General features: G+C 40.5%; 1 protein-coding gene across 1 annotated transcript; it reads left to right on the top strand.

Moving 5' to 3' along the window:
- Positions 1-6,777: 6,777 nt before the first annotated feature.
- Positions 6,778-7,050, top strand: SERTM2 (serine rich and transmembrane domain containing 2). Its single transcript, XM_065901374.1, has one exon. The coding sequence runs from the start codon at positions 6,778-6,780 to the stop codon at positions 7,048-7,050; it is 273 nt and encodes a 90-aa protein (XP_065757446.1).
- Positions 7,051-15,352: the final 8,302 nt, after the last annotated feature.

Here is a 15,352-nt window from a genome sequence, read left to right on the forward strand (position 1 = left end):
AAATGAGCGGCATTTTATTTATCGGCAGGTGTGACAAATAGGCACCATCTGCCACAGAAGATACAGCAACTCCCACTTGAGAAGCTTGTTACTTAATGGCTCCAGCCATTGAAGAAGCACTTGTGCTGGAATTGTTTTTTCACAGGCTGATGTGGAACTAGATACTCAGCTTCCACCTCCCTTAGTTTTCTCTCCCTCACACGGGACAGATAAATACGAACAGAATGTTAACTCCTCAAAGCTGTTGCAATTGATAGTTTTGACTGTCTCTTCTGAGTCGTTTCTCTGATCATTTTCCTTAGCTATGTGGTGGGATTTCAGCTCTGAAATTATATAGGCAGGTGTCATTCAGAAAAATGTAAAATTACCAGTGAATTGTTTTCAGAACTTTGTCATGTTAAAGTAAAAGTAACTATGGCAAGCTCCTTGAGGATCCAAACAGGGATCAGGTTACATTTATCTCTGTATCCCCAGCACTTTTTCTCTTATTAGAAACAAGTTTCACCCTAGGAATCCCTCTCATCGTTGATGGATGGAGAAAGCTCCACATTCCCATCTCATTTTAAGGAGCAAAATTCATGGTCCGGGTGTGTATGTTGTTTTGCTTCTGCAAGGTTATATATACTATGCTGACACTGAACATTACGGGAGACTTGGGATTTCAGTGTTCATACCAAAAACTCAAGAAGTTTTTTTTTGTTTTTTTTACCAAGAGTTTTATTTACCAAGTTAAGGACAAAACATGCAATCAGAAAATCAGAGGTGCATTCACATTGCTTGTGGGTGTTTTGATTTACGTTACAAGTAAACCGGATGTTCAGGCTAATGTTGGACATTGGCCAATTATTATTAAGTTAATCTCTTTCCATTTTCCCTTCCCCCAAACTTCCCTCCCCCTTTCCTTTCTTCGTCTGTTTCCCAATGTTTTCCTGCTTCCGTATCTTCACCTCTATCTCTTAACCACTCATTTCCTCCCACCTCTTATCCACTTCCCACACTCCTCATCACCTTACTTCTCACATTTCCTTCCTTCCCTCGTCCCGTCTTCTCTATCATCCTTTTTTCCTAATTCCTTACCCTTTTTCCTATCCCGCACTCTCCTCCTCGTCCCTCAACAGCTTTCCATCACTTTTACGAAGACTGGAGACTGATTTTCATTTTATTAGCTTTCCAGAAAGAACTGCAGGATACTAAAATCCTACAAGGGTCTTTCCACAAAAACCAGATTCTTTAGAATTAATAGAATTTTGATTTCTTTTGAAATTGCATGGTTGTTTTTCTTTCCAAATGGTCCAGAGCTTTTAATGGAGCAATCACATTATCTGTGCAACTAAGTAGTTAGTTAGCAAAGAGAGCTATGGCAATCCTGTTCTGAAAGCTTTTATGAGAAGTTGTCACAGATGCAGGAGCAGATTAACAAAGAGGACTCCCCAGTATGTAACTTTTCATTTACTCATTTCAAAGTCCTTAAGATTTAAGGAATTAAATTGATAGACTTGTCTGCATTGAACAGGATGTTTGGTGTTCTGCAGACTGCAGAGGTTTTAAGAAATACATGGCTAGTTAGTTTTCCAAACCCTCAAATGAAATGTTTAAAGAAGTTGACAACTGTACGTGAGATCATTGTTCTCTAAAGCTTCTCTAGGCTTCATAGAATTCTAATAAATATTTAGTAAGTATTTAGACCTTAAGGAAGATTAAGGGTCGACTGTGTAGGAGGCAGTATTATTGTTACTGAAAAGCATTTATAGACACAATTGAACTTTCTAAAACTTAAGGCTGTAAACCCATTCCATGTAGTTTTCCTTTAAAATCATGCAACTGAAATAGTAATTCAAGAGCAAAGTTTCTAACAAAGTGACTGTTCCTTTTTTAAAAAAAAAATTTTGGCTGTGCTGTGCTGTGCAACTTGTGGGATCTTAGTTCCCCCACCAGGGATTGAACCCGGGCCCACAGCAGTGAGAGCACTGAGTCCTAACCACTGGACCACCAGGGAATTCCCACAAAGTGATTATTCCTTAATTCCAGAAGATAATCAGGAATTTAGTCTCGTTTGCACAATAAGAGATAGGGGAGTGGGGGAAGGGAATAAAAATAAAAGGGAGTTTCACGTGCTTCCCCAAGCTATATTAGCTATCAGAACAGAGATAACACTATGCTTCTCTCTAAATTGTCAGTGCTAAGTACATTTCTTCAGTCATACCCATGCATTTGTTCAACAATTATTGAGCAGCTATTGCGAGCACAGTTGTATAAGGGACAGAAGGTTGAAAAAGATCCTCAAGGGGTTTATAAATTACAATTTGGGGGAAAATACAGCAAATAGATACAGTATTAGGTGAATGTAATTTCTCTAGAAGACAGAGAAAGCCTGTGGGAGTTAGGATTTGGATGAGAAATCAAGGTCAGTTTCATGAGCGTAACTATGAAGAATGCTAGCATTTCCCCAAGCAGAGATATGCAAAGATGGAAGAAACTGATCAAACAAAAACATGGAGGCGGGGAAGTAGGTGACAGTGAGCATTACGGCTTGATTGGAAAGGAGGGTAGTGGAAGGAATTAAAGTCAGCCAGGGCTAGGACATTGACAGCCTTGAACGCCAAGCTAAGGAGAATGGAGTAAAGTCCAAAGACAGTAAGGACTCTCAAAGGCAATATGGGCTACCAAATCTTTATTCCTTTTTCATCCTGTAAGATTAATTATAAATAAATCATATAGTAATGGACTGTAGAGTAAAAAGAGCAAATCGAAGATGACGTATTTCTTGACGATTTTTTTAGAAAGTTCAAGACAAAAATAAACAACATAGTGTTTAGGCACAGGTGTGTGTGTGTAAATAAAAGCAAGGTAACGACTAACAAAATTCAGAATACTGATAATTTCTGGGGAGGTGTGGGATGAGATAGGGAGGAGCGTAGGTAGATGTCATGTAAATTATTAGTTATTCTCAACCTTACAGTTGGTAGGTGTTTGTTTACAGGTGTTTGTCCATGGGTGTTACTGAGTAAACGAATAAAAGGGACCCTGGATGCACCGATGATGACAATGTACCCAACCAAGAAGCCTGCCTTACCCAAATCTGTGTATTTGGAGGTCCACAGGAGACCAAAAAGATACTATACTACTGTTGAGGCTTTTCACACTTGGATTGCACTAGCAGTGAGTGTTTATTTTCCTTCCACTTGTCTTCTGGAGGCCAGGTGAAAAAGTAATGCCTCTATGTGGGTGGCCCGGGACTGTCAGAGTCCTGACTCTGCAACGCTCTGTTCTATTTGTAGAGTGGTGCTTCTCAGCCCAGGTCACATATCGAAATCACCTGTGGAACTTTAAGCACTACAGCTGTTCATGCCCCACACAAACCTACTGAATCAGAACCTCTGAAGGAAGAACCCAGGTATACATATTTTCAAAGGGTTTCGTAAGTGATCCTGAGGGCAACAGGGACTGGAAACCATTCCTTGCAGAGTGTACTTAAAACTCTAAATGGGTAGCTTGTCACAAATGTAGACTTCAGGGTCCTATCCCGAGAGATTCTGATCTAGGAAGCAAGGGGAAAGGCCCAGAAACCTGCATTTGTAATACAAATCTTCCAGGGACTTCCTTCAGAAACATTGCCCCAAGGGTTCCAAAACCCTAGGGCCTCAGGGTGATTACTCTGTGTATTCGGTTCCTAGGACCGCCATAAACAGAGTACCACAAACTGGGTGGCTTAAAACAGAAATTTATTCTCTTAGGTCTGGAGGCTAGAAGTCTGAAATCAAGGCATCAGCTTGGTCATGCTCCCTTTGCAATCTGTAGGGTAAAATCCTCCCTTGGTTCTTCTAGCTTCTGGTGTTTACTGGCAATCCTTGGCATTCCCTGGTCTGTAGATCCATCACTCCAATCTCTGTCTCTGTCTTCCCCCTGAACGTCTCTGTCTTCTCTTCTTATAAGGACACCAGTCATACTGGATTAGGGCCAACCTAATGACCTCATTTTAACTTGATTACATCTGCAAAGACCCTTTTTTCAAATAAGGTCACAACACATTCACAGGTACTGGGTGTTAGGACTTCAACATATCTTTTGGGGGGGACATAATTCAACCTGTGGCACTCTTTTAATAGTTTTTTAAAGTAGGGTCCCCAAACAACCAATAAGATTAGCTATGTTCTTTAGCTGGGATATCTCGATAGAGAAACTGATAGTTAACTCTCAAAGCTCTACATGCAAAGAATCACATGAAAATCTTGTGCTTAGAATGCATATTCCTGGGCCTTGATCCAAGATATTAGAACTCAGTAGGCCTGGGGAAGGGCCTAGGAGTCTACATTTTAAATCAGGTAAGGGGTTCGTGCATCACACTCTTGAGAAAAACTGGATTTGGGAGGACAAGCAAGGCTAAGAATAGAGTGGTCTGGGGAGAAGGAGCTCCCAAGAGTAGACCCTGCAACCGGCATTTGTAACAAGCTACTCAGGAGAACCATTGCCTTTGGGGCTGGTGTTTCTAGGGAACAAAAGGGTACCTACGTGATTATCTTTTCCACTTGTTAGTGAATCAGAAATCAAAATAGATGTACCTCTAAGTATTGCAAAAATGTTTCCTAGACCATAGCTCAAAGACAGTAGAAAGAGACCCTGTCTCTTTGTTTGCTCTTGTTTCTTGAGAACCACATGGGTGGTAGGGGAATTAGATAGGTAGGCTAAGGATCATGCAGATTACAGAAAGTATAGTACCACAGGTTAGTGAACATAAACTTTAAGCTGAAATGCTCCCAAGCTGGGCGCACAATTCAAGATTATAGGAAGAGTAATGTAATTGTTGGAGCTGTTCCTATTAACGCTCCTTGGGCATGTTAACAAGCGACAGAACTGGGCTACATTATCAGCTCTCTGACACTACTGCACATAGAAGTTTGACAGGTGATGGTGGTTTATGTTGTTTTTATAGTCACCCATATTAAAAATTCATGTTCTGAAAAACAAGCTAAATCATTTTGGAAGCCTTCAACAGTAAATAGTTGACCCTATTTACACACTTGAATATTTTTGTGAATAAAGACAAGGTTCTGGGGCTTCCCTGGTGGCACAGTGGTTGAGAGTCCGCCTGCCGATGCAGGGGACACGGGTTCGTGCCCCGGTCCGGGAAGATCCCACATGCCGCGCGGAGTGGCTGGGCCCGTGAGCCATGGCCGCTAAGCCTGCGCGTCCAGAGCCTGTGCTCCGCAACGGGAGAGGCCACAACAGTGAGAGGCCCGCGTACCGCAAAAAAAAAAAAAATAGACAAGGTTCTGTCTTTACCAATAATGAATGATGCAGTTATTTGCTCAGAACAAACACACCCTTTCAATTACTTCTGATCTACAAATACTGAGGGAAAAAACTGTATTCTCACCCCACAGACTTAAATGAGAGAGACAGAACACAAAAACGAAATTGGGGGAAGCCTACTTTCCTGAAAATTCCATGATTTGTTAAAGCGACCCATGGCACTGCGACCTGGGGTTTGAAGAAATGAATCCTTAGATTTAGGCCTTTATTTCAATGCTAGGCTTTCCTGCTTAAACTAGGGCAGTGGTTCTCAGTCCTGACTTTACAGTCACTTGTGGAGCTTTTTAAAAATACCAGTGGTTGGACCCCACCCCATACCAATAAAATATGACTCTCTAGAGTGGTGACCAGGCCCCCTACTGTGGAGATTATGATTCAGAAAGTCCAGATGGGGGCCCACGGTCTGTATTTTATTAAGTACTTCAGGTAAATTTTATGACCAGTTAGTCTGGGAAACACTGTCTTAACCTAACCTAGTTATTAGCTGCTGTTCTCTGATCTGAATTTTTCTTTAACCTTGTAATCGGTATTTACCACTTAGGAAAAAAAGCATTCAAAATGATAAAAATTCAGGGTATCATTTTAAGACTAATTTTCCTATAGCAAAACATTTTGCAACATATCAGTTAATTTTTATTTCAAAACAAATTGCCATCTGTTTTTCTTAGACACCCGAACCTTTTATTGTTGTTTTTGATTTTCAGGAAAATAAATCTGTTGAAGAATTTTAAGAGTCAAATCTTCTGAGCCTAGATCTACTGCTGTCTGCATCTCTGAGACCTCCTCCATCTGAGAATTACCAGGTCTGACAACACTTTCCCTCCAGCCTACAGTGAGGGATGTCAACAGAACTGTAGAAAAGTCACATCCTCTAGACTTCCAACCCTCAAGCTGTGGCAGCTGGAAAGAAACCTTACAAGTGTCATCCCTATGGGGGATTCAGAAAGACAAGAAGGGTAAAAACTCAGATATGCTGAGCCTGAAATATACAAAAGCTTTTAGAAAATGCTGAGCCTGAAATATACAAAAGCTTTTAGAAAGTCTCCCCACAGAAGAATCCAATTAAATTCACATAATTAATGCACACATTTAGATGAGCTGTAGATAAAATAGAGCTCTTTCTCCCTCTACCAAAAGACAGGAAAAGTCCGATTTAATACTCATTCTTGTCTCCATACCAGTATTATAAAGCAGTTTCACCATATTTATTTTAATCAGTATATGAGTAGGACTGTGGAAAGTAAAAGATTTTATTTGTATTTTTAAAAAAATGATTAAGAAGTTCTGATAAAAACTATTTGGGAGGGGGATGCTTGTGCACTACTGACTTGGCTCTGGTTGTGACTGGTTTGTGTATGAGATTGTTAGAACACCTCCAGCGTATTCAGAGACAGCCTAAGTGACTGTGGAATGCCTCAAGGGCAATAGAAATCAAATAGAAATAGGTACCAACTCAAGTCTTAAGTGATGACGGAGGTGCATTTCAAGTACCATGGGAATCTCACTGGGCGGGCCCATTTCCCCACCCTGGCAACAGAGGTTGACACTACTTCAGAGAAGTATTCCAACCTGTATATGTATGTGGGCTTATTCCTGAGCCTCCTGGCCATTCTCCTCATCCTGCTCTTCACAATGCTCCTTCGGCTCAAACATGTCATCTCACCCATCACCTCCGAGAGCACAGAAAGTGTTCCTCAATTTACAGACGTAGAGATGCAGAGTCGAATCCCCACTCCTTAAAGTCAGGAAGAAAGTGAGCTTTAATGGATCTCAGTGAACCCTTGTGTGTTGATGTCCAGGAAAGCTGATTTTGTTGCATGTAGCCTCCCATGTAGGGAATCAACAAGTTGTTCACTTAACAAGTTGTTCATGTTTTCTCTGTGTTATTCTTTTTTTTTTTTTTTTTGCGGTACGCGGGGCTCTCACTGCTGTGGTCCCTCCCGCTGTGGAGCACAGGCTCCGGACGCCAGCGGCCATGGCTCACGGGCCCAGCCGCTCCTGCGGCATGTGGGATCTTCCCGCACCGGGGCACGAACCCGGGTCCCCTGCATCGGCAGGCGGACTCTCAACCACTGCGCCACCAGGGAAGCCCTCTCTGTGTTATTCTTTATCTTGACTCTGCTTGTGGGATATCTAAGAGGTTTGACTCATTCCTTGCCAGGAATATAGGAAATGGCAGCTGGTTGGGAGGGAGGTTTCCATGGTAACCAAAGAGAGCCTGGGCCTTGAGCAAACCTCAGACTGCAGAAATTCACATGCAGCTGTTGTAAAAAAACACATGACCCTGGAGGCTCCAAGAACAAGGAAAATTTGCCTTTGAAAGGGCTAATTGTTCAAAGAGGGTATCCCAAGAAAGGAACAAGTTTTAATTTAGCAGTTGGACCCTAAAGAATCACCTCTGCTTACATGAAGTTAAATCATGTTGGAGGTTAATGGAAGGGACCACGAGCCCTTTCCCAAAGGAGCAGTGATTTTATCATCTGTGGCCGTCGGGTTTGTCCCAAATGAAAGAAGAGTTCTTAAAAGAAACTGTTTCAATTTAAAGAGCAAGTTTACAAAAAGAAGTTTCTAGTCAACAAACTCATCTAGAGAGGGAAAATGTGCATTTTATATCTGTGTTATTATTATTACTGGACTTTTAAAAACTCAGATAATGGCCGATGTATTACAAAAATCTGGAACAATGAGCTCCCCCCAGACCAAGGGAAAATTAAGTCAAAATGTGCTTATGATAATGAACCTTATATTATACGTGCAGCTTCCTTGCCTTTTTCTCCTTACCCATCATGCTCCAGGATTGAGTTGCACTCAAATATAAGCTTTGTTTAAAGATGCCCTCGGCAGGGCTTACCTGCTGGTGCAGTGGTTGAGAGTCCGCCTGCCGATGCAGGGGACACGGGTTCGTGCCCCGGTCCGGGAAGATCCCACATGCCGTGGAGCGGCTGGGCCCGTGAGCCATGGCCGCTGAGCTTGCGCGTCCGGAGCCTGTGCTCCGCAACGGGAGAGGCTACAACAGTGAGAGGCCTGCATACTGCAAAAAAAAAAAAGATGGCCTCGGCAAAGAAGACTCAACTGTACTTTAAAGCAGAAATGAAATAATCTTGGTATTCTGTCGTTGAATGATTGTGCCTTTGGGCAAAACACTCAAGCCTCTAGGTAGCAGGTTTATCTCTCTGAAAAATGATCTGAGGGCTATTTAGTCATCACTAGACTCCTTTTAGATTTGAGTGTAAGAAAAACAAAGAGAGACAAAGGAGGAAAGGACTAAACAACACCCTCCAACAAATCCTTATTGAGATCAGTGTCCTCAAATGTCACATTTGTCTTTCCCAGAAAATGTTCCTCCCTTCCTGATCCCTGCCAAAAGATGAAGTGTTTCACTTATTACCTATAAGAGAAATATATTTTGAAAAATTCCATTCTCGTAAGTAGCCCTAGTATGCCAGTAGTGGAAAAAGAATTTGATTTTTTAATAATTAACGTTCCAAAAGGGAACCAAAGGAAATGAGTACTGTTTACAAATTAGAAGGCTGGTCGTACTCTTGCCACCAAAGAACTGAAACACCCATGTTAAATTCTACCTGCTTAGAAAAAAATCAGTTCTCTCTCACACCTAAAAGGTGGTCATCAAATTTCAACCAAGTGCTCCGTCGGGAATTGCAGCGGCAGTGAGAAAGAAGTGGAATGGATGTTAGGTTAATGGCACCTCTACCAGACATGCAGCTCTCTCTAGTTTGTTACCAATTTAAATTGGCCCCTTTACTCTGATCTAAATCTAGCATGGTGGTGAAATTCCCAAGTGCTTTCTACTTTTATACACAGTCATTTGCCAATACTCCCTCTCCAAGGGGCTGCAAAGTGTGAAATCCCCACATGCAGAGCTTAACTCAGTAGCAAGGCTGACTCTGGCACACCTGTTAACAATAGCGCACTGTAAGAGATGGCAGCTGCATTCTGCACCATTCAGAAGAGATGAGCAGGTAGGCTAAGACTCCATAGGGCATGTGCTTCCCCTTTTGGTATTATAATTTCCAAAATGCAGAGTGATTCATATTATTGCATTTGGTGGTTTAAGTTGTCTTTGTTCAACACCCAGACTCCACGTACCTTTTAAAATGTTAGTTCTTGGCAGCCATACACTCACTTCATCAAAGGCTGCCAATATACCCCAGAACCTCTTAAGGACACACATCTCTCCTCACTCCACACTCTGCCTTTTGTGCTCACAGTATTTGAATGCACTTTACAGTTAAGAAGTCAGTGACTGGATAAATGAAGGAACTGATTACATTTTCAACAGCAGTGAATAGCAAGATACCCAATGCCTTGTTGCTGAATCTGATGAAGAGACAGACTGCAAATCTATTCCCTGCCCACCTGACCTCTCCAACACAGATTTCAGGAGTTTAAACTGCTCCTTAATCTCTGACTTGGAAGAAGATTCCCAATTTATGATTAGGTTAGTCACCTGGAAAACAACCACCCTCTTTCATCACAACTACCCCATGGGATCCAAATCTTCACCGAGCATTAACCAAAGTACACAGCACAGACTGCACTAAAATAGCAGCATAACCTCTGACGATTTCCAATGATAACATAAATGGAGATGTATGTAAGCAGATGTGTCATTATGGTGACTCACATGGTATTTAATCTTTGGGAAAATAAACTGAATGTTTTCATCATAGCAAACCAACTGTAAAGAAAAATTTTCCATTTATATTAAATTTTATGATATCCTCCAGTGTATTAATTAACATATATTACTGCTCAAAGAGGCAGCTAGAGCAATCAATGGGCATAATTTGAATTTATCCATCTATCCAAAATGCTGACTTGGCAATTCCTTCCCTCACCCCCACTCTCCAAAATATTGCACGTTAGCCTAAATGTATCTAAACAGGTACGTTATTTATATATAGATGTACTTTGTTTTAAGGTGAAAGAATGGGTCTTCACTTTTTATTACACTGAATCACATGAAATTGCCCTTTCCATAAATAAAAATGCTGAAATATCAGCAATTTCATAGAATTCAACCAAATAAAAGGACTCACCACATGAATTCTTTAAACAGTAAACTTTCCTAATGTGTTTAAAATAACTCAATATCCAAAAGTGTACTTTGCATACTTTGCATTTCAGAATCATGGGTTGTATAAAACAAGGTTTATTGTAAAAGACTTTTGTATTATGTACTAGGCAGGAAATCTTGAGGTATATCAAGTAAAGACAGGTTCATTCAGCCTAACATTTCCATCTATGCCAAATCTGAAGCTTTGGACTCCTGAGTCTGATGGCTGCAGACCCCACCATGTTTACTAAGTAGGTAAAAGGGATCCATTTAATGCAATTAAGTAGTTATATTTAGTAATACGTCTTATTCACCTGCATTTGTACAAAAGAAGCACTTTTTTTTTTAACAAAATTGTGTGGAAGAGAAAATTGGGTTTCTTTTGTTTAAAATCATTAATACTTGAAATAGATTCATATTGTGTATATGAAATATAATATTTGAATTAATATTTAGCATGTCATTTTTGTTCCCTGTAAAATAAATTCTGTTTGGTTTGCTGATAACAGCTATATATTGTCTGAAGAATATAAAGAGTATTAGTCTCTTCATCCCAGTATAAATTGTAACAATTACAAATTTGTGGGATTTATAATTCTGAGGTGTCATTATTTTTTCTTAGTCGCCAGCCTCCCAACTTTTATTTTCTCCCCACTTGCCACCTTATTGGTGTGTTTGTTTCTTTAATAGTAAGATGTGAAAAATGGGTAATGACTACCAGCTGCCAATGAAAGTGACCTGAGGTGAGAGTGAGATAAGGTATCTAAAGTACCGATATCTTGCAACATTCCCCAACATGTGGGATATTTTTATTTATGTATCTTCCATTTCGTACTTTCCTCATTTGTTCCTCACAGCAACCCTGTGAGTAATGAGTGGAAGTATCATGAAGTCTGTTTCACAAAAGAGGATGTTAGCACAGAGAGACTGGGGAGACATTCATGGTTACACAGAGGCCAAGTCAAGAGTACACTGCCAGTCTTTGGACTCCTAGTTTAGTACTCATCTCAAAAAGTGCTTTGCTTTCTGAGCACTGAATAGATATTCCAGAGTTATTCATTCCATTACACTCCAAGTTCTGCAAAAAACTATTGAGCTCTATAGGTTATTAATTACTCCCTGTGCCGAAATTCAGAACAAATAAGCAGAATTCTGCCATCTATTAAAATCATTTTATAGTTGCAGCAACACATTTAACAGACTGTAGGGAAGTTTACACAAAGGCAGATCCTGCAGCTTTAATTTACATGGAAGAAGGGAAGAGGCAGAAATATAGATGAATTATCAACCCACAATGCAAATTCTAATCCTTTGATCATTTGACTTAATGTTCACAGTCAATGCCAGTTCTTCATATACATGATTGTGATCTTTCCCCTCCTAGAAATGAGAACACCTCCTCTTAGGTAAAAATAGTGCTCTTATTTAAAATTGTATAGTGTTATAACTGTACACAGCTATTTCATTTGTGCTCTTTAATAAATGCAATGGCATTAAAAGGGAGAGAATTACTGGCTAGAGAAGCTTCCTCTAGCCACAAAGAATGAATTATTGTCCTCGTAGAAAAAGGAGACAAAAATGTGGGACATATGTAGAGTAGGAAAAGGAAATGCACACAATAGATATAGGTGAGGAGGTTTTGAAGAATAACTTGAGTAATTCCAGGAATTTCAATTCATTTTTCACATCAACTATTTGTTGATTAAATTATACATATACACGTTAGAGAGTAAGAGAGACAGATTACACAGCATACTGAGCTAGGCTCTGTGGGGATCTAAAATTTGCAATCATAAAATCTACAATCTGGTCAAGATGATAAGTACCTATATTCATTCATTCTTTCAACATTTATTCAGCACCTACTGTGTGTACTACCAGTGAAAACAGAACACACTCTATGCCCTGGTGAAAGTTACAGCCTAGGGGATGGACATCTCCAATCATATAATTACAAGAATATTATGTTACAAAGGAGAAGTATAGGGTGCTTGGGTGCATACAAAGTGGAGGGCATGCTGCCTAGACTGGCCTAGAGTGTCAAGGAAGACTCTACTGAGATGGTATCTAAGCTAAAATCTAATGGAGGAGTAAAAGGAGAGAATAGAGCAAACATTCCATAGAAAGAACAGCATGTACAGAGATTCTGAGGTCAAATAAACTTGGCACACTTGAAGAAGCACAGTGAGTGAAGAGAAGTCTCCAGAAGGCTGGAAAGGTTGACAAGGACAACAACATGCAGGGCCTTGTGGGCAGTGTTATAGATTTTTAACTTTAAGCATAGAGAAGATGAGAACTCTGGTAGCAGTGTGGAGGAGGGATTGAAGAGGGGCAAGAGTGGATGCAGGGAGACCAGTTAAGAGGCTATGGAAGTGGTTCAGGAGAAAAATGATAATACCCTAGACTTAACACCATCCCATCGAGTGGTAGTGGGTAGGGATAAAGAGAAGTAAATAATTCGAGATAGATTTAGGAGATAAAGTTAGCATTACTTGATGACTTGGATAAGTGGGGTAAGAAGGAAGAATCTAGAATGACTTACTGGATTCTGGTTTGAACAAGGGTCTAGTGGCTCTATTCGCTGAGACAAAGAACACTAGAGGAGAATCAGATCAAGGGGGAGATGAATTTCGTTTTGGACATGTTTAGCTTGATGTGCCTTTGAGACATCCAAGTGCAGATGTTGAATAGGCAGTTGAATATTCAGGTCTGGAGCTCACAAGAGACGTTAGGGCTGGAGACATAAATTTAAGAGGTGTTAATGTATGAGATTGCCCAGGGAGGGGTTGTAGAGTAGATTGAAGAAAGAATGCCAATAATGTAACACAGAATATGCCCAAATATTTCTCCCTGTTTTTGGAGAATTAGTCACTTGTCAAGCAGGTTGGGAAAGGAGATTAGGTTTAAGGGTCCTCAAACTGAGGTAAATTGCCTGGAAATACTTGGTAGCAGGAGAAGAAGAGTGAGTTAGAGATAAAGTCCTCTGGGGAGAGGGAAGACTCCAACCTGAGGAGACCAAATACAAATATGAAGTACAAAGGTTAGGAGTAGTACCATACATAAGAGGAAAATAGAGCCAATAATTTGAAGCCAGAAACCAAGGAGACAGTGCTGGTACAGGTTAGTAATAGTACAAATAGGGTCCTGAGAGTTTGCAATGAACAGGGGTGGGTTGTCAAACACAGGTATGTGATTGTATTGGTCATGTTCCTGGCAGGAAACAGATGGCATTCTCATAAAGGGTGAGTAAAGAAACTCTAACGAAGGGACTATTTACTAAGGGGTGGGTAGGATTAAGGGGTCAAAAGAGATAGCAAAGCACCCAGAGACTAGCAGCTGTAGGAAGTTACAACCACTCTTAGGCTTGAGGGGGGAAGGGGAGGGAAACGTTTTTGGAATACGGCATGCCCTGTAGCCTGAGAAAGAAACTAACAATCTATGACCTTAGGTAAATAAGCAAAGCCATAGGGGGCTGGAGGATTAAATACTCCAAACACTTTCTCCTCTACCTTCATCTGCTGATGCAGACCACCTGGAAGCCAGAGGGCAAGGAAGCCAGGGGATGCAGTTTGTAAAGGCCAGCTTCCTAGAACTAAGAGCAGGGTGGAGAAGGCTTGTGAGAACGGATCTGGAGAAGACAGAGAATATACAGCACAGAAGGAGGCATGTTGGGATGGCTTGAAGATCCAACTTGAGGTTTACTGAATATGATTCTACCATAGAAAAGATAAAACATACTAGAAATTTTCAAAGGAGGCGTATCATTCAGAGTCCAATCAGAAAAAACAAAACCACTCTAGCTATTTCAAATAGAGGGAATTTAATATAAGGAATTGGCAATGCACGTGATAGAAGACAAATGGGGACGGTGAAACAGGCTCAAGATTAGCAGAAGCAGAAGCCTATCACCAATCCTAGGGTTTGGGAAATAACGGGAAAGGTAATATTACAAGAACCCAGAAGCAGTGACCCTCTTTGGTCCTAGAATCATGGAGGGGCCTGCCAGCAGGAGATGAGACCACAATCAGGGCTACCTGGTGGAATCTGGGACCTTAACAGAAAGAGCTCTTTGGCAGGAGCTACAACCATGGAGAAGAAAGATTTTGAGCCATTTTTGGTAGAGCATGTTGTGATTGATTAACAACATCTTTTATGGTGAAGAGGGTAATGGAGGCATACATGCCACATATCTTTCATTATGGACCTAGATACATTTCTTTATATCATGACTGTGTAGCATGAAGATATAAAATGTTAGTGTAAGATTTAGCTGGGAGCAGAATTTCTCTTAGGAAGAAAACTGTCTTTATCTGGCAAGATACTCTAATAGTTCATCTTAATTGTGGAAATATAATCCTCAGTGTATGGCTGATTTGGGCTGGAAGCAAGAAGAAAAAGATGGATAAACTGTAACATAAGAAATGAACATATATTTGAAGGGTTGTTGGGTATGAACGAAAGATGAGAGGTAAAGAATACAGAGTAGACAGAGGACCTAGCAACATGGCAGGAGGCTAGAGGCCAAGAAGAAGAGATAACTAGTCAAGATTCTTCCCTCAGAAGAACTTTGAAGAACAGCAATAGTTAATGTTCTAGACAATCCAGGTAGTCTGGACATATCAGTGCTTTGGTAAGGGAAGGGGCTGTGATGGTATCTTGCATGGTGGCATTTGCAGAAAAGGGACTATACACACAGAAGGCAAAACAGAGCAAAAATGGTAAAGTTGGTAAAAACAGGAACTTGGATCCAAAGGTAAGTCGAAATATAAGGCTTTCCTTTACCCCAAACCTTAGATACTGTAACTCATTAGATGCCTGGAGACCTGCTAATTACACGTCTAAATCAAACCCTTCAAAATTTAACATTTCAAGCTAACAGAATATCCAATACTTATTCACCAATCTATTTGTAGGTGATGCTGAAATCTGCTATCTTATTCTAACACTACTTACACTCTAGAGTTC

This window comes from Phocoena phocoena, chromosome X, assembly GCF_963924675.1.
Source record: "Phocoena phocoena chromosome X, mPhoPho1.1, whole genome shotgun sequence".
NCBI classification, from domain to species: domain Eukaryota; kingdom Metazoa; phylum Chordata; class Mammalia; order Artiodactyla; family Phocoenidae; genus Phocoena; species Phocoena phocoena.

Coding starts and splice junctions, on each gene's coding strand:
- SERTM2 (XM_065901374.1), top strand. CDS start 6,778: ATGACGGAGGTGCATTTCAAGTACCATGGGAATCTCACTGGGCGGGCC.